General features: G+C 43.3%; 1 protein-coding gene across 1 annotated transcript in view; it reads left to right on the top strand.

Moving 5' to 3' along the window:
* Positions 1–23,122, top strand: part of PINX1 (PIN2 (TERF1) interacting telomerase inhibitor 1) — a 65,796-nt gene that overhangs the window by 23,169 nt on the left and 19,505 nt on the right. The window contains exon 6 of the mRNA XM_061425025.1: positions 533–606. Within this exon, the coding sequence (XP_061281009.1) occupies positions 533–606 (74 nt within the window). The remainder of the gene's footprint in view (positions 1–532; positions 607–23,122) is intronic.

A 23,122-nucleotide genomic window follows, 5' to 3' on the forward strand; every position in this document is an offset into this window, starting at 1 on the left:
AATTTTTACTGTTTACTAAGGGAACCCAGAGGCCCAGAAATTATACCTTGAAAGTGTACCAGTAGTAGAGCTAGCTTGAGAATTTAGTTTTCCTCTCCACCTGCATGCTCAGGCTTGTTTGTCCCGTTAAGAGGAAGTCAGGGGTTCTGGTTCACTTGTTTAATTTTTAAGTTTAATTAATTGTATTTAGTGATTAAACAGTGTGACCCTGATGCTGGAAAAGATTGAAGGCAAAAGGAGAAGGGGGCAGCAGAGGATGAGATGGTTGGAGGGCATCACTGACTCAATGGACATGAGTTTGAGCAAACTCTGGGAGATGGTGAGGGACAGGGAGGCCCAGCCTGCTGCAGTCCATGGAGCTGCAAGGAGACAGGCAAGACTTGGCAACTGAAAAACAGCAAAAGTCAGTGAAAGGGAAAGAGAAAGTTGGTCATTTACAAAATTGTTTATTTATTTCCCAAACCCAGTTTTATAGTTTATATTTGTGCTTCTTATTCTAGAATGTATTACTGAAGGCATCATGTATTTCTAGGGAAGGATCTCTCATCTCGGAGCCAAACAGATCTTGACTGCATTTTTGGAAAAAGACAGAAGAGGACCCCTGAGGTATGAAACCACCTACGATTGATACGTTGTGTCTCAACACTGATTTTTAACTGTGTATAGAGCTATTTATGTTTATTACTAACAGTACTTTCCAGACAAAGTTACCAAAAAAAAAACTTTTAGAGGCTTCACACAAAGGCTAAATGTGATCCTCTTAGTAATGATTGATAGATGATAATAACAGTTGATAGATTACAAGGAGCCTTAAAAACAGTGTGTATTATCTGGGTTTTTTTTCCTCCTGGTGTGTGGACTAGACTAACCTCAGGGAAGAACACCCTTTGCCAAAAGCCTGAGCCAGAGGCGTGTTGTTTAGAGAAACAGAGCAGGAATGCTGGGGCACACTCTCGATCCTCTATGTGGTTTAGGAGTATTTTCTGTAGTGATAAGGCTGAAACAGGAAACAAGCTGGATAGCGGAAGGAAACAGGGAATGTGGGGGAGGGAAAAATTGAGAGAAGGAAAAAAAAAAAAAAGGAGTATCAGGAAGTTCAACCAGATAGGAACTAATGGAAATAGTTTTTTAGTGTCTCCCATTTCTTGCTGATTGTGAAATCTGAAAACTAACTTCCCAGCAGACTTTTCTTTTTTGGTTGGTTAAATTTAAAAAAAAAGAATTATTGATTGATTAGTTGATTGATTTCACATGAGATCTTTAGTTGCAGCATGTGGGAGCTAGTTCCCTGACCAGGGATGGAAACCCGGGCCCCTGCATTGGAAGCCCAGAGTCTTAGCCACTGGACAACCACGGAAGTCCCTGGTTGGTTGGTTGTTTCTCATTAGTTTTGAATTTTCATGTTCTTTTTTGTGAATTGGGTTGAGTTTTGTAAGTGGTTTGCTAGATGTGCACTCTTGAATTTGAATTTCGCTTCCTCCTACAAGTCTCTGTCACTCTGCCTCCCTCTCCTCACCTGGACCTGGCATCACCATTCATGAATTGAGTTGCTTTCCCAGCCTAGAGTTTGCTAAGGTCATTTTACAAGGAAGCACCTTTTGGTTAGCAGTAAAATTAAACTAAGCCCACAAACAAGCTCATTATCACATTTTAGGTCTGTATTTTTTTGCCAGCAGTGATGACTTCAGTAATTTTTATCAGCGTGTTGACCATTGATTTTGAATCAAGATTCACAATACTCTCTCTGAGCTGGGGCATTTGACCAAAGCCAGATAGATCAAATTTGTGAAGATGTGTAAGATCTCATTGAATCTTTGAAAAGAACTCATCTGAATGAGAATTAACTTAGAGGCTGGGAACATGTAAACTGACCACAAGTTTGACCTAAGTCAAAATAAGAAATGCAGTATGGTAACTGTCCTGAGTTCAGGCTTGGGGTGCTTTAAGAGCAGCTGGAAGCAACAGATGTTGGGGGTGTTTTCTGCACTGGTGACTGTATTTGAACTGGGTGCTGTATTTTATAAGAATGTGTTTAGAGCGTGGCACTTGGGCCGAAGCGATCTGGAAAGCAAGTTTTGCACGGGGAATTAGCAGATGAGCAGTTAGGAAATTCTGCCTGGACTACAGAGAAACCCTGACTTTGAAGGTGTGAATGGTTTCAGGGGTCCTCTAGGAAAGGAACAGATTGGTTTGGTAAACTTCAGAGGACAGACTGGAACTGGTGGATGAAATTCATAGAAAGATTCCTCCTCAGAGAAAGGAAACAGCGTGGGCTGGCAGAGCGGGCCAGCCGTGCAGGATGTACCCCGTGGCCAGCTTCCTGGAGGCCGTCTTGTAATAGGGGAGCGTGAACGCCGTGCATGTGAGCACTTCCGGGTCGAAGGTTCTCTGATTCTGGAGGAAAGCGAACACATGAAATACTCACATTTGAAACGGTACTTGACTTGAGGGTTTACATTTTCCTAGACTACAAAGGAGAGACCGTTACTGCGATTGCTCTTCCTTATCTTCAGGTATGTGGGCAATTTTGACTTTATCTACTTATGTCCTTTTTCCAGGAGATGAGTCTGAATTGTTTGATGTGTTTAAATAAGAAATCAAATAATGTTGAGGTGAAATAGCAGGTTTCCCTCCCAGGGGCCTGAAGTCCCGCGTGACGACACCTCCCAGCTCTCACACACTCATGGTCACTGCCATCCTCGGCTGGTTCTCCCTGCAGCTCTGCCCTTGTCGCTCTGGCCTCCAGTTCCTCCAGTACTTCAGGAGGGCTCCTGCCTTGACTCTCAGCACTTGGTGGCTCCTCTGCATGGAGTGCTTGTCCCCAGCTCACATTTTTGTGCAAATGTCGCCTCAGCTGGCCTTCCTTGACACCCTAATTTATAGCAGAAAATACAAACAATAACAACAAAAATCCCTGATACTCTTGTCCCCTCTCCTTTGCTTTATTTTTCTCCATAGCAGTTGTCACTATCTGAGGTACTAAATAGTTTGCTTGTACCGTCTGTCTTTCCTTAGTAGACTGGAACCTCCTAGAGGGCAGGAGTTTTGTACTCCATACCACCTAGAACCAGGCCTGCCATGGAGTAGGTTCTCAATGAAGGTTTTGTTGAATTGAACTCAGCTGTTGATATATACTTTAATCCTTGGGGGAACAACACAGACTAGGGCATTGTTAACACGACTACTGGAGAAGTTAGAAACAGCTGCAGAGAAAATTGATGCGCCCAAACCTAGAACCAAAGGGCAGGAGTCCCTGAATAGACAAAGCACAAAAAAGAATATGTACCGTGAGTAACAGCTCTTCCCAGGCCTCACACTCAAATGCCAGTGGATCCAGGCATGTGACTGGAAATGTGTGCGTAGTCTGACTTTAAGATGACAGGGAACCAGGGAAACTCATAGCCTGGTCTGAAAGTGTGCAAGATTCACAAAATAATAACCATGATGATGGAGTCAGTGATCTCACCGGACGCAGACTGCTAGTTTGTAATCCTTCACTTACCATCAAGTGAGAAAGCTGGGCAGTGTTATGTACGCAAGAGTGGAATTGCATAGTGGAGACTAGGTGCTTGGACTGTCTTGTTGAGTGTTTTGGCAGTATATACTGAGCGTGTCTAAGATGTGCTTCCTGTCTCCTGGATATGTGAATACTCATATCTGTCTTCTGTAGGAGCTTGTATTCCTCTGATACTCCAAGTTCTCCTTCTCCATGCTTTGCCTGTCAAGGGCACAGAGAAGGGTAAGAAGCTTAGAGCACGTGTAGCACAGTGGGTAGCTGCCTCTCTTCAGGTGTATAAATAGTGCCTTCAATCAGGTTCCTCGCTGGCCGTGTCTAATTCAGAGTGCGGGTGAAACCGTTCCAAGTGAGGAGGAAGCATTGCAGAGCGGGATTTTCTATTGAGCACAGCTTTTGATAAAAGCAAGAAGAGCTAGGTATTGACTTTTTGGTGCCTGTTCTATCAGTGGTCTGTTAATCAACAGAGGATAAATTATTGCTCTTCAGAAGCAGGAAAGGATCCCCCTGGCTTGAAGGCATTTCCACCCTTCTTTTCTTTGTTTTTTCTCTTTATTGGTAGAGGATCTTTCCCCCAGCCATTTGCTCCTTGGGGGTTTTGTTAAGGACTGAAGGGAAACTGAAGGGAGCTCTTTTGATTTATCTTCTATCCTTTCCTTTTGGTCACTCCACGGGGCTAAAATAGCCGAGTTGGCTTTAATATGTTGCCATTAGAGACCAAACATTAGCTGGAATAAACCATCATGCCTCACAATGAAAAATGTCCCCTGATTGGCTAATTAATCAGTCAAAGGGGAATGACATGGCTCTCGGCTTGAGGGACTCTGCTGGAGAGAAACAGGCTGTTGATAAATGGTTTTCCAACAAATTCATATATCAAAGAAACTTAGTCATTTTTTAACTATAGTTTGTGTGACTGCAGTTTTTTCCAACTTTTCCTTTTCTGCTGCTCTTGCTGTTTAGGCTGTGTTTTCTGTTGTTGTTGATAGAAAAATATAGGATTTTAGATACGAGAAAATAAATGCTTTCTCCTTACTCGTGTCTGTTAGTCTGATTGCTTTTGATTGCCTAGGCTTATCAGGAGGTGAAAGACAATCAGATAGCTGTCTCCAAAATAATTGATGGATTATAAATTTTCCTGCCTTCTTTCAAAGTTAAGAGCTCCAGATTTGGGTCCACACTGTCTGAATTTGAATACTGGTTCCAAAGTAATATATGCACATAGATTTAAAAAATTAAGCTGCACTAAACAGCACAAAAAACAACATTCCTCTGTCATACCCCCTCGCCTCTTTATCTCCTATGCCTGTTTCTTACAGCACCTTCATTTTTCACATGGTATCTTATACGGTATTTATCTTTACATTTAAAGCACAGATCTTACATTGACTTTCTTCATGTGTTAGTTCCTGACGTTATCTGGATTTTTATTTTGGTAGGTTAGAATTTAGGCCTTTTACCACTCAAAATACTGATGCATTATTCTTATTATTTAATATAGTGTTATTTTAGTGTTTGGTGTTTGTATTTTTATGACTAAATAGTGTTCCCTGCTAAGCCAAGTAGTGTACTCTAACACGTTTGTGATGTTTTCTGGTGGGGGAGCGAGGTGTAACTGTAATTTTCCCCATACTCTCTACTAGGCACAGCGTACAACACTTTCTGCTGTGTCATTCATGTCTGATGGTCTGTCAGCTCGGTGTTTTCCCCAGGACACTGCCCTCCTCAGGCCCTCCCGGCCCGTTCACTCTGGACTGGCTGTTGGATTTGCCTTGTTCTATCCCCGTCGATGGTCCGCTCCACCTGGCTCCTGTTACCTGCTCTGGCCTGCATCCCGTGTCTGTCTCCTCACTCATCTTCCAGCAGCTTTTTAAGAAGGCCTGCAGTTCTGAAAATCTCTATCAGAATGTCATGGCAGATTGTGTGGGTATAGAATTCTGGACTGAATTTGCTTTCAGAATTTAGATGGTGTTGCTCTACTGTCTTCTGATATCCACTGGTACTCTTCTTATTTCTCTCCATGACACATATTTATTTTCTTTATTTTGTCTTCAAGAGTTTTTAGAATCTTCTTATCCTTGGATTTCGAAAATCTTGTGGAAATGTCAATTGTTGCATATTTTTATTCATCAGACTCTTGCTAGGCCTCCCAGTGTGAAGATTCATATTATTCTGTCAGTTCTGAAAAATTACTTTTTATTCTTTGTTTTTTTTTTTCTCTTTTGTTTTGTCTGGAATCATTAGGTAAGTGGTGGACATCAGCTTGTTCCTCAGATTTTTCTTATCTTTTGTCTCCTATTTTGTTCTTCTTTGGGGGAGATTTTCTTGATTTTTATCTTCCAATTTTTCTATTAAAATTTTGAGTTTTGCTCTCATATTTTTAATTTCCCTGAGCTATTTTTCATCACCTGATTGTCCCTTTTTATTTATTTATCTTTATCTTTAAATAGCATCTTGTTCTTATTTCATGGATTCCGTACATACTCCCTTGTCTCTGAATGCATGATGTTATGAGATGTACAGGTTGTTTTTCTGTCTTTGACCCCCGGGCTCCTTCTCTCTCTTAGTTTTGCCTTGTTTCTTTCGTGTTGGAGGAGTTCCCCACTGTCTGATGTTCCTTTGCTCAGTGGTCTAAGAGTTAGTCAGTGAGCAGCAGATTGAGAGCTGTTTGCCTAGGCAGCACTTCTCAGCGGCTGAGTTGTGCTGTGGAGTGGTCATGGCGAGTTGGCATTTTCCTTAGGGAACCCCCAGAGGTCAGAATTCTTGCAGGTCTTTTCTTCGGTGGGTTCAGCTTCTCCAGAAAGGCGCTCTTGCCCCAGGGGGAACGTGGGGCAGGAGGTCACTGTGCCATGTTCTGTCTTCTCCGTGGCTGTCTCACCCTGCCCTCCAGCTGCGGCCTGGCGGAGCTTTTGTGTAGCTGAGCCACTCAAGCTCAGTCTCCCTGAAAGAGTAAGCCTGGTGTCTCCTCACACATTTTTATTTTAAGGGGAAAAAATGTCTGTTCCTCATTCTGTAAGTGGATAGGGACATTCAGCTAATAGTTACTAAAGGAAAGAAGGTTAGAAACTGAGAGAAAGCCCTTTTGCATCAAAAGAAAACCTTTGTTCAAAATTTAACAACCCTTTTCTTCATTTATCAGTTCCAAATTGTAAGCTGTTCTATCTCAAAAGACTTGGGTAGAGGTGTTGTTTTCATATCCTGGCCCCAGCATTTTTCCAATTCTAAAACAAAAAACCAAAAGCTTGCTTTATTTGCTGCTCAGATTTTCTTCCTCATATGAAGTGTCTTTAAACAGGGTTGGTCTAGAAATAATCTGAACTACAGGTTGTCCCTGGCCTCTCCTGTGGACTTCCTCTTCCTGCTCCCCGTCCTCTTGAGTATCTCCCACTCCTACCTTCAGAACATGAATCTGGTAAGACTGAAAAGCCCCCACTTCGAAGTGAAGGAGTTTGTGTATTTTTTGTTACTCTTCTCTCCCTCGGCTCTAATGAAAAGTGAAAATGAAAGTTGCTCAGTGTGTCCGACTCTTTGCAACCCCATGGACTGTAATTCTCTAGTCCAGAATACTGGAGTGGGTAGCCTTTCCCTTCTCCAGGGGATCTTCCAAACCCAGGGATCGAACCCAGGTCTCCCGCATTACTCAGTTGGTAAAGAACCCGCCTGCAATGCGGGAGACCCCAGTTGGATTCCTGGGTTGGGAAGATCCCCTGGAGAAGGGATAGGCTACCCACTCCAGTATTCTTGTGCTTGCCTCGTGGCTCTGCTGGTAAATAATCGGCTCTAATATTCACCTTTGTTATGAATTTTAGCACAACTCATTCGCCGAGCTCCTCGGTTGTCTACAGTGTGTCGTGGAAATGTGGAGTTCCCAACTCAGCCCGTAGCGGTGTGTGAGTAGATGGCAGAAAGCACTCTGAGCGGTCAGAAGTACACTTGTTGCTGTGAGCCCGGCGCGGAAGACTCTTAGGCTGAGTCCGGGGGCTGGCCAGCCGCCTCTTGTGTGTTCTCTGTGCACACGTGGGAGGTCGTGGGTCATGTGTCTGCCCCTGGCTCCGGTTTCCTCTCCGGCAGAAAGAATGCACGGCGTTCTGCTGGAAGATAGGGGCCTCGCCTGCTGCAGGCGTGCCTTTCTCAGAATTATAATCGCTCTGTTGGGAAAGATGCGTGGACACTAGTCATGATGCTGAAGTGGAAAGGGTCATGAACTCAGTGACAAGAGTGTCTCCTCTTTAGTCTCAGGTCACTCTTATGACCCCAAGCCAAGCTTTTAACTTCTCTGGTCCTGAGTTTTAGATGGAGGCATTGGCGGGGTCACTCCAGGTGAGAACGACTATGAGTAGATGAAACAGGTACCCCAAGTTATAGGGGGCAAACCTAAGAGCACGAAGCATCTCTTTCATCATTGTGGATCTTATTTACCCTGCATAGTTGGATCATGAACTTGAGGATAATATTTGATTTGTTTCTTTCCTTTAACCTTCATATCCTGTCAGACATCACCAACTCTGTTGATTTTGTATGTTTAACATAGCTATTGCATTATTCCTGGTTTTCCATGTTTATTGATGTCCTGATCATTATTGTCCCTGAATTTCTCTCGGAACTGGAGAAATTCTCCCTGACCCCAGTTTTTCTTTTCAGAGTGTCCTGTTATCATCTGTTCTTTCAAAATCTCTCTCTTGTAGTATTAGTGTCTTCTCAGTCATCGCCTACATCCCCCCCACACACACACTCACTCACTGACTCCCTTTCACCAGCGCACCAGACCCTCCACCAGCTCGCCCTGCTCTCTGTTCCTGGTGCAAATGCCTGCTTCTCCGAGCTGCAGAGCACCACGCCCCCCACCAAGGACGGTCCCCTACAGCCCCGGGCGGCTTCTGTCCTCATGTCTCCGTGTCCCCACCTCACTGCCTCCACCTTCATTGCCCTGGCCTGGTCTGCTCTGCCTGTCCGAGTCCTTCCCATGCAGCTCTAGTCCTGCTTCCTGCCATCGAGGAAGGAAGAGGGGACACACAGTTGCTCAGTTGAGCAAGCACTGGACTTAGAGTCCTGGCTCGTTCATGTGTTCTGCAGATTTTGACTAAATGCCTCTTTGCTGGGCACTAGTGATGCAGCCGTGGCAGAGCAGACAGGGAGTCCTGCCCTCGGGGGCCTGCGTCACAGCTGCACCTTCAGGAAGGGATTCCTCGCCGCGGCCTCTCTCTTCACCAACCTCTGCAGTTGTTTGAATTTGCTCTCCCCATGTGCTGCCTTAGCGCGTTAGCTCTTCATTTTCCTTTGCATCATGTCTGTCTCACTTCTCCCTTTAATTTTTTTTTTTTAACTTTAAGATTTTTTTTTCATGCAGCCACACGGACCATTTTTGAAGTCTGTATTAAATTTGTTACAATATTGTTTCTGGGTTTGTTTTTTTTTTTACGTTTTGGTTTCTTGGCCATGAGTCCCGTGGAGTCTCAGCTCCGCAGCCAGGGATAGAACCTGCACCCTTGCCCTGGAAGGCAATCTCACCCACTGGACCACCGGGAGAGTCCCTGTCTCCCTCGTTCACCCATCAGACCGTGGCCACGGCTTCTGTTCATTCATAGGCCCTAGCCCACTGTCTCTAATAGTTGCTTACTAAGAAACTAGATAACTGTGAGTTAGTTGGTATAATTAAATGCTTAGATAGATTGAACTTTTTTTTTTTAATACTCATGGGAATCCAAATGTATTGTTTTAGTTACAGGTTAATTTTCCTGTTTCTTAATCGATAACTGTACCTAAGAATTGTTAAGCTTCTGGTTACTGCTTTAAAAATTACATTAGCAAAAAAAAATTAATAAAATTACATTAGCAAAGAACAAAAGAATGAAGTAATGATGTGGCAAAACCTTGCTAGTCATTGACAGAAATATTGGGAGTTCATCAATTTTGTATATATCTGAAAGTTTTCATAATATAAAATCTGTCAAAGAACCCGTTAGTTGTAATATTCTTTAATGTTTATTTCACTCTGCTCAAGGAATGGTTGAATTATTTCCTCGGTAGGTCACAATGTCATGGTCATTCTTCAAGTGCAAAGTCATTAGTGCCTGGTTTATTTTTGTCATAATGTGTCCTAGTTTGCTCCTCCCTTAAATCCTTTCAATAAGTCTTCTTGTCATCTGTGTTAATATTAATAGAAATCAAGGATGGAAGCCAGAGGATAGAGGGAATAATGGTGGATGAAGGATGCATGCCACCAGAGAATAGATATTTTGATTCTTTCACAGAACGTTATTTGCCTGTTCTCTGAGCACTTCCTTCCCCAGTACCTAGAGTTCGGCCATGGTCCTTACTTACAGTTCATCATCCTGATGGCGTGGCACAGAGATGAGGTGTAGAGACAGCAGAGTCCTTGGTTTCTCCTGGGTCCACTCTCCTCTGTCTGTTCGTGCCTGCTTGGGAAATCTAGATCTGGGAATGACAAGCAGGAAGAAAGATATAGGAGTACAGGGTAACTCATAGGTTTTTGTCATCATTTGGCTTCTGGCAAAGAGACTTTAGTCCCAGAATGGGGAACAAGTTCGAAAAATGGTGGTTTTATCATCAGACTTAGGAGTGGAATGCAAAGCTTTTCCAGGCCTACAGTATCCAGATTTGATTAGTGATCCACAAGTGCGGGAGACCCTGGCTCAATTCCTGGGTTCGGGAAAATCCGCTGGAGAAGGGATAGGCTACCCACTCCAAGATTCTTGGGCTTCACTTGTGGCTCAGCTGGTAAAGATTCCACCTGGAATGCAGGAGACCTGGATTCAATCCCTGGGTTGGGAAGATCCCCTGGAGAAGGGAAAGGCTACCCACTCCAGTATTCTGGCCTGGAAAATTCCATGCTCTGTATAGTCCATAGGGTCGCAAAGAGTTGGACACAACTGAGCAACTTTCACTTTCATTTTCCACGAGTGAAAGTTGTTTTCATAGTGAAGTTTACCCTTGTATGTGCAGTGAAAAATTCAGAGGGACTTGTCTTTGACTCGTGAGTTACTCACTGCGTGAAGTCTCAGAGGTTTGTCTCACCGGCCAGGGGACTCAGGTGTCGTTGGCTCCCTGAGCTTATTCCTGAAACTGTTCCGTGTGCTCCTGGGGAGGGAGTTCCTCTGATTTATGACTTGTCCCTCTGCTCCCCCATCCCCCAAGCTCTTTATTTGCTCATTTCTCTGACATCTTTGGGTTCCTTTCCTTATCTTCACTGTGCATTTTCAGCTTATTCATAGGACAGAGTCATGACTTGTCAGGCATTTAATACGTCTCTTACTTCCTTTTCATGTTGGAGGGACAGTGTTGTAAGTTGGCTGCATTTCAGTGGCTCCCTTGCAGGATGCAATGTTTTCTTTACCACTCTTACTCTATGACCAGCAGGGTCTCTTGTGGGGCTGTGATGAAATCCACGGTCTGTGATAGAAGTGCTTTTATCTTTTAGGCAAACTTGTTTGGCTGGTATTAGGATTCTTGAGTTACTGATCACAGGTTTATAACATCCAGGATCAGATTAGAAGGACAATGGATGCTGTATTTATTAGAAGGGACTTGCCATAGTTCAGTGAATATTGATTGTTTCAAAAGCCAGAAAACTTAGGTGCAAATCCCCGTTCTTTCACTCAACCCTCTGTGTGACTTTGAGCAGGTTGTAGGGTTTTAGAACAGAAAGGGACCATCTAGTTCTCCCCTTGACTTTCAGAAAAGGAAACTGAAGTCTGTAGAGGTTGGGCTCAACCACAGTCTAGGTAAGAGGATTCCATTCTTCACTTTACACTGTTATCTGGCTACTTAATTGTCCTATGGTTCTGCTTCCTCATCTGGACAGTATGGATAAGATTGTGTGTGTGTGTGTGTGTGTGTGTGTGAGAGAGAGAGAGAGAGAGAGATCATTTTTGAGACTCATTCAGACAAAAAGCAAATGTAAAGAGTGTCATTATCTTTCAAATGATTGGCAAGAAGTACAAACAAATAACCTGGATCATATTCATTTTCTTCTACTTTAGCACATGAGAAATTGACTTTGAGGTGCAGTTGTGTGAGTCTTCAGTCTTTATTCCCACCTCACTTCTCTCTCTGTAGGATGAGGCCAGATTAATCCGTGATATTAGAAAGAATTCACTTAAGTTTTTGCGTGTTCTAGCATTCTATTTTTAGTAGCAGTATGTACATGAAATGTATTTGTCTCTATTTTGCTGAGCTTGTGATACTAAAATGTAGCAGACCTCTGCCACGGATCCAGCAGGGCCACTACGTCAGCATAGGCAGAGGGCAGAGAGGAGAGTTGGGCAGATTCATTGCCCACATGCTTTGTTACGTGGGTTCTGCTGAGCGCTCGCCTTGGTAGGTGTGTGACTGGAGGCTCTGGGGGCCAAGGACAAGAGAGTGGTGGCCTTTCTTTTTGAGGCTCGTGTCATCTTAAGAATTTGTACTTTATTCTCAACCATCATGTGTAGATGAACTCCATTCTATTGTTTTAGTTAACCATGACCCAGAGAAATCCAGTTTACTCACAACAGTGCTTACAGTAAAAGAGCCAGAAAGTAATTCCCGTTGACATTGTATAATTGTCGGCACTGTATAGAACTCTGCAGTGACATCCGATCGCATCAGTGTAGTTTAGTGACAGTGATGTGTGCCAGTCGCTCAGGCGTGTCTGGCTCTTTGCAGTCCATGCACTGCAGCCCGCCAGGCTCCTCTGCGCGGGATTCTCCAGGCAAGAACACTGGAGTGGGCTGCCACGCCCTTCTCCAGGGTGTCTTCCCAACCCAGGGATTGAACCCAGATCTCCTGCATTCCAGGCGGATTCTTTACTGTCTAAGCCACCAGGGAAGCCCAGTTTAGTGACAGGGTCACCCTCACATTGCCACTGTTTACATACATTTCCAGTGTCGAAGCAGCCCTGAAGCCCTAAGGCCCGTGCCAAATAACAGACTCTTACTAGGTAATGTACCTGCGCCCAGGTACTTTGTGGCAGTGACATTGTCAGTAAAAAATGTAATTTAAATTAAAACTGAGATGAACAGAAATCTTAAAGAACAGAGGTAACAAATGGAAGAACGGTGTGGGGTAGTAGATGAGGTACAGGCTTACTGCAGACCTGGGTCTCAGTCTTAACTCGGCCCTGTGAGTTCTCCGACCTTCAGCAGGAATTTTGCCAGCTTTCCAGGAGGCAGGTGGTGACAGATAGCCCAGCCAAGACTACCCAGACTCCAGTTTGGAACAGGTTCCCTCTTCAGCTTTGTTGGAAGTTACCCTAACTTGGAGAAAAAAAAACCCTACTTTTCCCAGTAACATTTCTAAGATCCATGTTCAAATCCATACTCCTTGAACATTGTCCTCTGACCGCTGTCCGCTGACTTCTCATCTCCCGGCCCCTGTGCGTGCTCAGGTGCGTGCGGACATCTTGTTCTGTTCCCTGTGCCCAAGCTGGGAGTGGCAGAGGGGGACTCCAGACCTCTGTGGGCCGCTTGCCCATTTGGCTTTGGCTCAAGTATTTGTGCTTCTTCCTGCATACTTCGTCTGGGCTAGCCACTCACCTGTGCATTTCAGATCCCATCACAGGTGGACTTCCACAAGCCAGGCAGATGTGGTGGGAATGACCTGGAACGCAGAGTAAGGTGAGTAGCAGAGCCAGACTGGAGAAAAGGAAAGCAAGAGCAGACAGGTCCATTCATCTCCCCAGCAGCTGCCAGGCTTCTGGGGCCTGAAGGGAACTGTTTATCCTGTGACGTAAAAACAACACTGAAATGCTTCAGGCGTTTCGAAGTCCTGTCAGTTTTACTGAGACTATCTTACATAGATAACGTATTCAAATATAGTTAATAGTATAAAACATAAATACAGGTCTGTCATACATTTATCTAGGCCTACCATTTTCTGAAATTTTTTCTTCTGTCCAAATAGAATAGATTCCAAATGCACTGAAACTTAAAATATGGACAAATAGAAAACCTTTCTCAAATCCTGTAGTTTATTCAAATAAATCTGAAACATCATGCTGCACTTATTTTTCTAAGAAATAGGAATAGTCCCCATCTCTAATTTCTTTTCTGTAAGTGTTTTTAGGTATAAGCTCTCACTTTCTTACAATACATGTGGATGGAAGGGGCAACTTTTCTTAGAGTAGAAGGTGAGGTGCAGGCAACATATGTAGCTCAGCACAGATAGTCCCTAACCAAACTAACAACTGAGGCGAGGGGAGGGTTTTCTCACTGAGGCAAGCCTTTGTGTGTGTGTGGGGGGGGGGGGGGGAGGTGATGGTTGTTTTCCTAATATCAAATAATTGTTTCTTGTGCATAATTTGGGAAAACCATTCAGTTCAGTTCAGTTCAGTTCAGTCGCTCAATCGTGTCTGTCTCTTCGCGACCCCATGAATCGCAGCACGCCAGGCCTCCCTGTCCATCACCAGTTCCCGGAGTTCACTCAAGCTGACACTAGAGGGAGCTACTGAGCAGTGACTTATTTGCAGCCCCCAGACCCGCATCATATTAGTTGCAAAAGCAATTGATGATGATGTGGAAGGGTTTCAGTTTCCAGCAGCTTACTGCCAAAGGACTTCTAAATACCCACCCAGCACAGCTTTTGAATTTCCTGGTTGACTTTTCATAATCAGGAGTCCAGCTGCAAGCTTGAGCTATAATAAGAAATTTTATTTTTTCTCTTTAATAATTTCCATTTTATGGTTTTATTTTATAAATATATATCAACTCAAAGTATACCTTCATATTGACTTTTCCTTTTTGAAGCACCTGCTATTTAAAAGCTGGTAAAAAAAAATATATACATATATATATGTAGCCACACCAGCTCATTCATCAGTTATGTTTGGGGCAAATGGATGTGGGAAGGCCTGAAAGTCATCTTTAAATAAGGTCTTGGTGCTGACCATTATGCTTCTCTCAGTATTCTAGTCCTACACACATGCACACACTTCAGTGGGCTTTGAAAGCTTTACCCAGATCACACACACTCTAGGAGAAGCTAATCAATATACAGAAACCTACATTTCTCTACACTAGTAATGAGCAATGAGAAAGAGAAATTAAGAAACAGTCCCACTTATAATTGCCTGAATAAGAATAAAATACCTAGGAACTTTATAACAAGAACAAATTTAACCAAGGAAGTGAAAGACGTATAGTCTAAAAACGAAAACACTGTTAAAAGAAGCTGAAGACAATGCAAATACATGGGAAGATATCCTGTGCTCATGAATTGGAAGAATTAATATTGTTAGTCTTCATACCACCCAAAGCAATCTATAGATTGAATGCAACTGCTCTCAAAATACAGAACTGTAACTAGAAATCCTAAAATTTCTGTGTATCTACAAAAGACCTCAAATGGCTAAAACAATCTTAAAAAAAAAAAAAAGAATGAAGCATACTGCAAAACTGTAGTCCTGTAGTCATCAAAACCAGTATGGTGTTGGCACAAACACAGACACACAGATCAGAGGAACAGAATAGAGCCCAGAAGCAGACCCGGGCTTATATGGTCAATTTATCACAAAGGAGCCAAGATTATATTATACACCGAGGAAACGACAGTCTCATCAATAGTGCTGGGAAAATTGCTCAGCTGTATGCAAAGAATCAAACTGGACTACTTTCTTACACCAGATACAAAAATAAACTCAAAATTGATTAAAGACTTAAATGTAAGACCTAAAGATTAAGTAGAGTAGCAGTTGTTGTCTTAGCTTAATTCATCACTTATAGTTTTAACACATTTTAGGGTGACAGATTCTTCTGACATTGATGTGTTAATGCAGATTTCTTCTCTCCATCAGAAACTGAAAGGACATTAGTTACTATTGTACCATTTCGTAATTACCAAATAATTATGAATTTCTCTGTGACTGAAAGTATGCTACAAGTTCACTGTTTCTTTAGATTGTTAGAAATTACCAAAAGATGTCTTTGGAGCTTTTTATCATGATGATGAAGTGCTAGGAATAAAAGTGAATTTCAGATATCTTTGATCCCAGGCGTCTATGATTTAGATTTCTTTTCTGTATCTCTGACTCAGAGCTTCTCTTTTTATTTTTGATAAAATATTTGTGTGCTGATACTCTCAGACTGCAATAATCTACATGACTCAAACTTGTTTTTGTCTTTAGAAAGCTTCTGTTGTTGTTGTGAGTTTTACTGTTGTTGTCATTTGGATAGCAAATATATTGCCTACTATAACCAACCACAGGTTCAAAACTTTCATTGAGATCAGTAGAACTACTATTGACTGGTTCAGACTCTCCCTGGCAGGTCTGAGCTAAATACAGAAGGTCCAGGCTGTTAAACTGACAAGGAGTCGTTCTTGTCAACAGTAATAATAATGCCTTATTTTTTATGGCATTTTTGGGTTAGCGAGTACAGTCTCAATATTGTTTCATTTTACATCATGAGATACCAACTCTGAGAGGTAGGCAGGGCAGGTGTGGAATATGAGGAAGATTCAGAGATTTTATTACTTTGTTGAGGATTCAAACTAGTGTGAGGCCCTGTGCCGTAAAACCGGGATTTTGATTTGAACTCAGGAGCATTCGTGCTGTAGTTCAGCCTCCCGGTGCTGCAGACTGACCTAGGGCAGCTGTGCAGAGGGTCAGAGAGACCGGATCAGCCTCAGTTCACACCGTGGTGCTGTTTCTCGTGGTTGGTTCTTACTGTCAACATTGGTGTAAGGGAGGGATCCCCCCAAAGATGTTCCTCAAACATGAGACGGTGTTAATAGATATTTGAGGGTGGAAGTTGATGATTGTCATGTCACATGTTTGAATACATTTGGGAAACACCTGATGAAAAATATGATTACATAACAAGTTTTTTTTTTTTTTTTAACTGCATTCTTAAAATTCTCTATGTGGTAATGAACATGGTATATCTTCAAAGCTTCTGTTACTTATTTGACTGTGGACACCTCTTTTTGAAAAACCACCTGCTTATGCCTCTTCCAGAAAGTTGAGGAACACTGCTCTAGGTCACTAAAAGGAGAAATTACCCGTAAAGAAATGTAGCAGAGCAACAGACTTTTATAATCTATCTGAAGTTAATAAGTTAATTTTCTAGGGCTTTCCTATGTCCTAAACATTGTATGCTTAGAGGAAAATTTATTACCAGGATAAAACTAAACAAATAGGACAGCAGTGGACGAGGCATGCCTCACTCACTGGGTCTTCTGTATAACAGAGAATTACTGGCCTTTCTTTTCCTGTTCTCTTCTCTGGAGTATGATTTGATGGCCAAGTGGATATCAGAATGGAGGCTGTAATGCAAGTTTGAAAGGTTCTGACTCATCGGATTTCTTACAGATTGTCTTCACTCTGGTGGAAATTAACCAAATCAAAATTCCCGGCAGCTCCGTCTGGCCTGGGGGACAGCACCTGCGCCCTCAACCTGCCTGGGGTCCTCTGTCTTCAGATGCGAGCCCTCCTACACAGGCTGCCCAGTCCCTAGATTTTGCATACAGTTCCGTAGAAGTCTTTCTTATCAGTGCAAACAAGCTGCTTTGTGCATTCAGTGGTTATTAGATATGCTTTGCAGCATTAGAAACCTTCCATCTCATTCTTTTCTGAACCCATTTCTCCATCTCTGAGCTCTTTTACCACTTGGCATCCCAAGTCATCAGCTAATTCTCTTCATGCAGTATCTTTACCTTTCTTCTGTGGGGATAATAGTTTTGCTTAAACTGCAACTGGCAATTAAAGGAGTCTTTATTTTATTCACCCATACAAATTCTATGTTCAGTTGAAAGGAAGGGATGGTAGGCAGTATGAAAAGGATTCAAGTAATATTTGTGGATAGGGGCCTTTTTGGTTGTTTTTTATGACTGTCATAATATTTGAAACTCCCTATCATAAACTTGAATTTTAAAAACTGTGGGATCACCTTAAATTTAACTTTACCAATTTAGGTATGCTATGGGAGTCTTGATTTTTTTTTTTTTTTTTTTTCTTTTTTAAATAAGTAGTGACTATAAAGTGTGTCACGAAGTTACAAGGTAAAGACTTTCTTTCACTTAAGGTGACATTGATTGTTGAAAATTTTTGTTGGCACCTTTAGAAAGAACCCTTTCTACCTCATTGATTATAGCAGCTAAGAAAGACAGCATATGGGAGTGAACCAAGTTCTTTGTAACCAAGTCAGAGGAATTCTGCGAGCTTACTTGGCTGAGGAGGAAGCTTGATAACCCTTAGCGCTGTGGGTCTGGTGATATTTTTTTCCTCTGATATTAGCACTTTACCCCCGTCCAAGTGGTTGTTGTTGCTATTGAGTGCATTAATCTTAGACTTTTTCACTTTTAAAATCAAGAAACTTGAATTTTCTGATTCTCTAAATGAATGCCCACTTTCTTTCTTTTTTTTATTTTTTTATTTTTTATTCCTTTATTTCTCATGTGTTCCCCATCCTGAACCCTCCTCCCTCCTCCCTCCCCATACCATCCCTCTGGGTCGTCCCAGTGCACCAGCCCCAAGCATCCAGCATCGTGCATTGAACCTGGACTGGCATCTCGTTTCATACATGACATTTCACATGTTTCAATGCCATTCTCCCAAATCTTCCCACCCTCTCCCTCTCCCACAGAGTCCATAAGCCTGTTCTATACATCAGTGTCTCTTTTGCTGTCTCGTATACAGGGTTATCGTTACCATCTTTCTAAATTCCATATATATGCGTTAGTATACTGTACTGGTGTTTTTCCTTCTGGCTTACTTCACTCTGTATAATAGGTTCCAGTTTCATCCACCTCATTAGAACTGATTCAAATGTATTCTTTTTAATGGCTGAGTAATACTCCATTGTGTATATGTACCACAGCTTTCTTATCCATTCATCTGCTGATGGACACCTAGGTTGCTTCCATGTCCTGGCTATTATAAACAGTGCTGCGATGAACATTGGGGTACACGTGTCTCTTTCCCTTCTGGTTTCCTCAGCGTGTATGCCCAGCAGTGGGATTGCTGGATCATAAGGCAGTTCTATTTCCAGTTTTTTAAGGAATCTCCACACTGTTCTCCATAGTGGCTGTACTAGTTTGCATTCCCACCAACAGTGTAAGAGGGTTCCCTTTTCTCCACACCCTCTCCAGCATTTATTATTTGTAGACTTTTGGATCGCAGCCATTCTGACTGGTGTGAAATGGTATCTCATAGTGGTTTTGATTTGCATTTGATCTGCATTTCTCTTTCTAAGTGGGCAGAACATGGACCCTCTGTAAATATTTGGAAATGCGTGGTGTGCTTTTTCTGACTTCCACCTCCTTTATCACTGTTTCTCTTCTACAGTGATGTTAAAGTTCCTGTTCTGACACACGCAAGGAAGCTTGCCCTGAATAAATACAATAAATAAATGGTCTTTCTCTTCCCGGGAAGAATTCAGAGCACTTTTTGTTTTTGATATCACAACACAAAAAAAGCCATCTTAAAAATACTGGTGCAGTTGGATTTTAGTTTTAAATTCTAAAAGTCTAATTTGAAGGCATACATTATTTTCCCACTCATTTTAAAACTAATAATAGGGACTTCCCTGATGGTCCAGTTGTTACGACTCTGTACTTCGCTGCAGGGGGCACAAATTCAATCCCTGGCAGGAGCTAAGATCCCACATGTAGCACAGCTGAACAAAAGCGAAAGTAATAACAGGCAAAAGGCTTGGTGCTTTTTACTTCGCCACATTGCTTCAGCCTTCAGCAGGTACATAACAAAGCTACTTCTTGTGGGAAAACAAAATTCCTTTTCTTCTTGGTTAAAAGAGGTGTATGTGTGAATGTTTACAGAAGCTATATATTGGTAATTACACATTTTAATTGGTGACAAATTACCAGTCAGTGAGCATTGGTAACTTTGGTTCTTGTGAGACCGTTCCTAGAAATACCCCCTCACGGTTCCGTTGCATTCTTGTTTCTGAACGGAAAAGTCAGTGAAGAGAGTTATTATATTAATTGACAAACAACTACTAGGCCACTAGCAAATCCCTTTTTTAACAGTTTACATTTGTTCAAATTCCTAAATCTTTGGATGTAGTTTCCTTGTACAAAAGCTATGCTGGTTAGCATAGCTTTCACACACCCTGTTTGAGTTATCTTGCTTCTTGTTTGAATATGTTAATGGATACTCATTGCAATAATATTTGTTTTAAGTTTATCTTAAGTCAGATCTCCACAGGTAATAAGGAAGACACTGAAATGACTCATGTTACCATGATTTGTTATAACAACATTCATTAACTGTATTCATGTTGCTGCTTTTTGACAGAGGTCCCTGAGGCTAAATGACTCGTAAACTTACTCTACTTTTATTTTTGAAGATAGACTCCTTTATGTTTGGTTATTAAAACTAATGACCTTTCACCATAAAAGTTAAAGCAAGTGCCTACGTTCCGGTGGATCTCTGAGTTCCTCCCTTAGGGTTAGCCCATTAGAGGCTCTTGAGTGGGAAAATAATCGCCTAGCACAAGACATTTGAACAGACCAGGCTCAGGAACATAAGTCTTGGCTCAGAAAACTCTTGTGTCATAAATAATCATTTGGCTTGACAATTTTTACAGACTGGCTAATGGAGGATTATATAGACACTTGCTCGTTAAAATAGTTTAGGGAATGCAAGCAAGAGTGGATACACATTTGAGAGCAGGAACTACACAAGCTTATACTTCTAGAAACTCCTCAAGGCAGATCTCCACCTCTAGCAAAGTCTTCGCCTGCAGTAGGCACGCCGCAGATGGTGCGAGGGTTGGAGGTGTGCGTGCATGCGTGCACTGAGAGCCACAGCCAGGGCAGTGTGACTGGGGAAGAAGACAGTGTGGAATGGGACTAGGAGTGCATGGGGAGGGCCAGCATCCACCTGGGCATGGAAGGTGCCTGCCTGGGGAGGAGGTGGGCAGTGACCTGGGATAGCCTGTCAGATGGGAGTCTCAGTGAAAAGGGGTTTATTTTGTTCAGTTGTACATACGATATATTATAACTATATGTAATTGAGAGTCCCTTGGACTGCAAGGAGATCCAACCAGTCCATCCTAAAGGAGATCAGTCTTGGGTATTCATTGGAAGGACTGATGTTGAAACTGAAACCCCAATACTTTGGCCACCTGATGTGAAGAACTGACTCACTGGAAAATACCCTGATGCTGGGAGGGATTGGGGGCAGGAGGAGAAGGGGACGACAGAGGATGAAATGGCTGGATGGCATCACTGACTCGATGGATGTGAGTCTGAGTGAACTCCGGGAGTTGGTGATGGACAGAGAGGCCTGGTGTGCTGCGATTCATGGGGTCACAAAGAGTCGGACACGACTGAGCGACTGAACTGAACTGAATATACCTTACGACGTAAGTAATATCACAGATTGTAACCACATCGTATATACGTGTGATATCTGTATACACACGTGCATACAATGTAGAATGCCGTTTGTTGCTAATCTGAGTCATGCACACTGTGGGCCGTGCATCACACATTAGAGTGATCCTGTCCTGTCCTTTGTTCGTGCTCAGTTGCTCCGGTTGTGTCTGACTCTTTGTGACCATAGCCCGCCAGGCTCACCTGTCCATCGGATGCTCCAGGCAAGAATACTGGGGTGGGTTGCCATGTCCTCCTCCAGGGGATCTTCCTGACACAGGAATCGAACCCACATCTCCTGCATCTCCTGCATTTCAGGCAGGTTCTTTACCCATTGAGCCACCCTGGAAGCCCACCTGGAAGCACTTAATTAGTGCTTTTTCCCTATTATGTTCACCTGTTGATAAAGTGTTAGTCTGAAAGACCTAAAAATATCACGAAACTGCATGAGTCCCTTGTCTGCATATGGCATGCCTTTTGCAAATCCCTCCTAAATCCATTCTAAGACTGTCTTACTGTGAATCTGCTTTACTTCCTTCATTAATCATGAGCAACTCCTGAGTCTGCCATGTGCCGGGCGCTCTTCAGTGCAGGCATACTGGAGACAGGCATCCAGGGAACCTTGTGCAGACACGCGCCGGGAACTCTGCATGCACTTGGAGCAACTGAGGGATCTGAAGCACAGAAAGAGCATGATCATTTCTGCAATTTAGAAAGACCCCTTGGCTGCAGGAGATAGGAAAGAAGAGTGAAGGCCAGAGGGGGCAAGACTAAACAGACCCCTTGGTGGAGAGGCTGTTGTTCCAGAAGGGCCTGGAAAGCCTGGGCCAAGCTAGAGAAAGGAGCAGGTTTGAGTGATACCAGAGGGCAGGGTGGATGCCCCAGGACTTGGGGTCTGACTCGGCTAGGCAGCCGCACGAGTGGACGGTAGTGTGGTTCCCGGGGATGAGGAGTACCGAGCTGGGAGCCGATCTGGGCTACTGATCAGCGCAGCAGTAAAGTACTAGCTCAGCACGTGTGCCTGTCGCTCGGGCCTTCCCTGCTGTCACACTTTTTTCTTTGTTCCCACTCACTACGCATTCACTTGCCTCTCATTTCCTTGCTGTTACTATTGTTTTTTCTCACCCTTCACCTGATGCCATGATGTCCTTTTTCTGTGGACCCATCTGCCAAAGCCTCTCTTCCCTTGAGCCACGTCTTCCTGCTAACCCTCCTTCCTTGTCACTGGGCTCCTTTCTCCTGTCACTTCATGTGATTGAAGGCATTCTCCCTTGGGTCTCACCAGAGTCCCTTGTGTCCACCAGACACAAGCTGGTGGGTTTGAGGGGGAGAGGCCTTGGAGACGCATAGGGACTTCCCCTGGAGGTGCAGGGATGCGGGAAGGAGCTGGGCGAGTGGCAGAGGGAACTCAGAAAATGCCTCCTGGGGTTATTAGTTCAGAGTCAAGGTTACACCTGCCACTTGGGATGACAGCAGTCTGCCCTAAGTGTGATTATCCCGGAGGAAAGAGCACTCTGCCCTAAGCTTGTGGGTTTTTTTTTTTCCCCTGTTTGTGTGTGTGTAAATTTCAAATGATCTCTTTATTATAAAAGCAGTAAATATTCACTGTAGAAAAACTACTGCCTATAGGTATGGATTTAGAAGAAGAAAAAAGGCATGATCCAGGGACTTCCCTGGTGGTCTGGTAGTTAAGACTCTGCACCTTCACTGCAGAGGGTGTGGGTTTGATCCCTGGTCAGGGAACTAAGATCCGCCATGCTCCGTGGCCAAAAAAAAGACTTTCTCATTAAATTGAGGGTAAGGGAAAAAGGAAGAAAGCCATCATCCAAACACCCAGAGATAACCCTAATTAAACGTCGGAGTGTGGAGGAGTGTAGGCATGCTGGAGATGGTGTCTGCCACCTCCTGGCATCTCAAAAGCAGGATCACAGCGTACATACCCTGGTGCAGCTTTTTAAAAATGTGCACATGTCTCTTTGGGAGCTTGCGATTTTAGCTCTGCCACTGAGCCTGAGAAGCGTGCTGCTTACGGGCCCCATACTTCCTGGCCAGTTCCTGAAGGCACCCCACTGGACTACTGTTCTTTCTACAGTGAAAGTGGCCTGGCTCCCCATCATTAGCCCACTGTTCTCTTTCCCTGGGGTCCCCTCAGTTCTGCTTGTTAGCTGTGGAGAAGAGAGGCTTTTTCACTCCCCCATCATGTCCCCCGCCAAATGATCCCCCCACCCCCATCATGTTTTAATGGCCTGAAAGTTGTGTGGTAATCCAGGGAGCGAAGGA

Source organism: Bos javanicus, chromosome 8, assembly GCF_032452875.1.
Source record: "Bos javanicus breed banteng chromosome 8, ARS-OSU_banteng_1.0, whole genome shotgun sequence".
Lineage (NCBI taxonomy): Eukaryota > Metazoa > Chordata > Mammalia > Artiodactyla > Bovidae > Bos > Bos javanicus.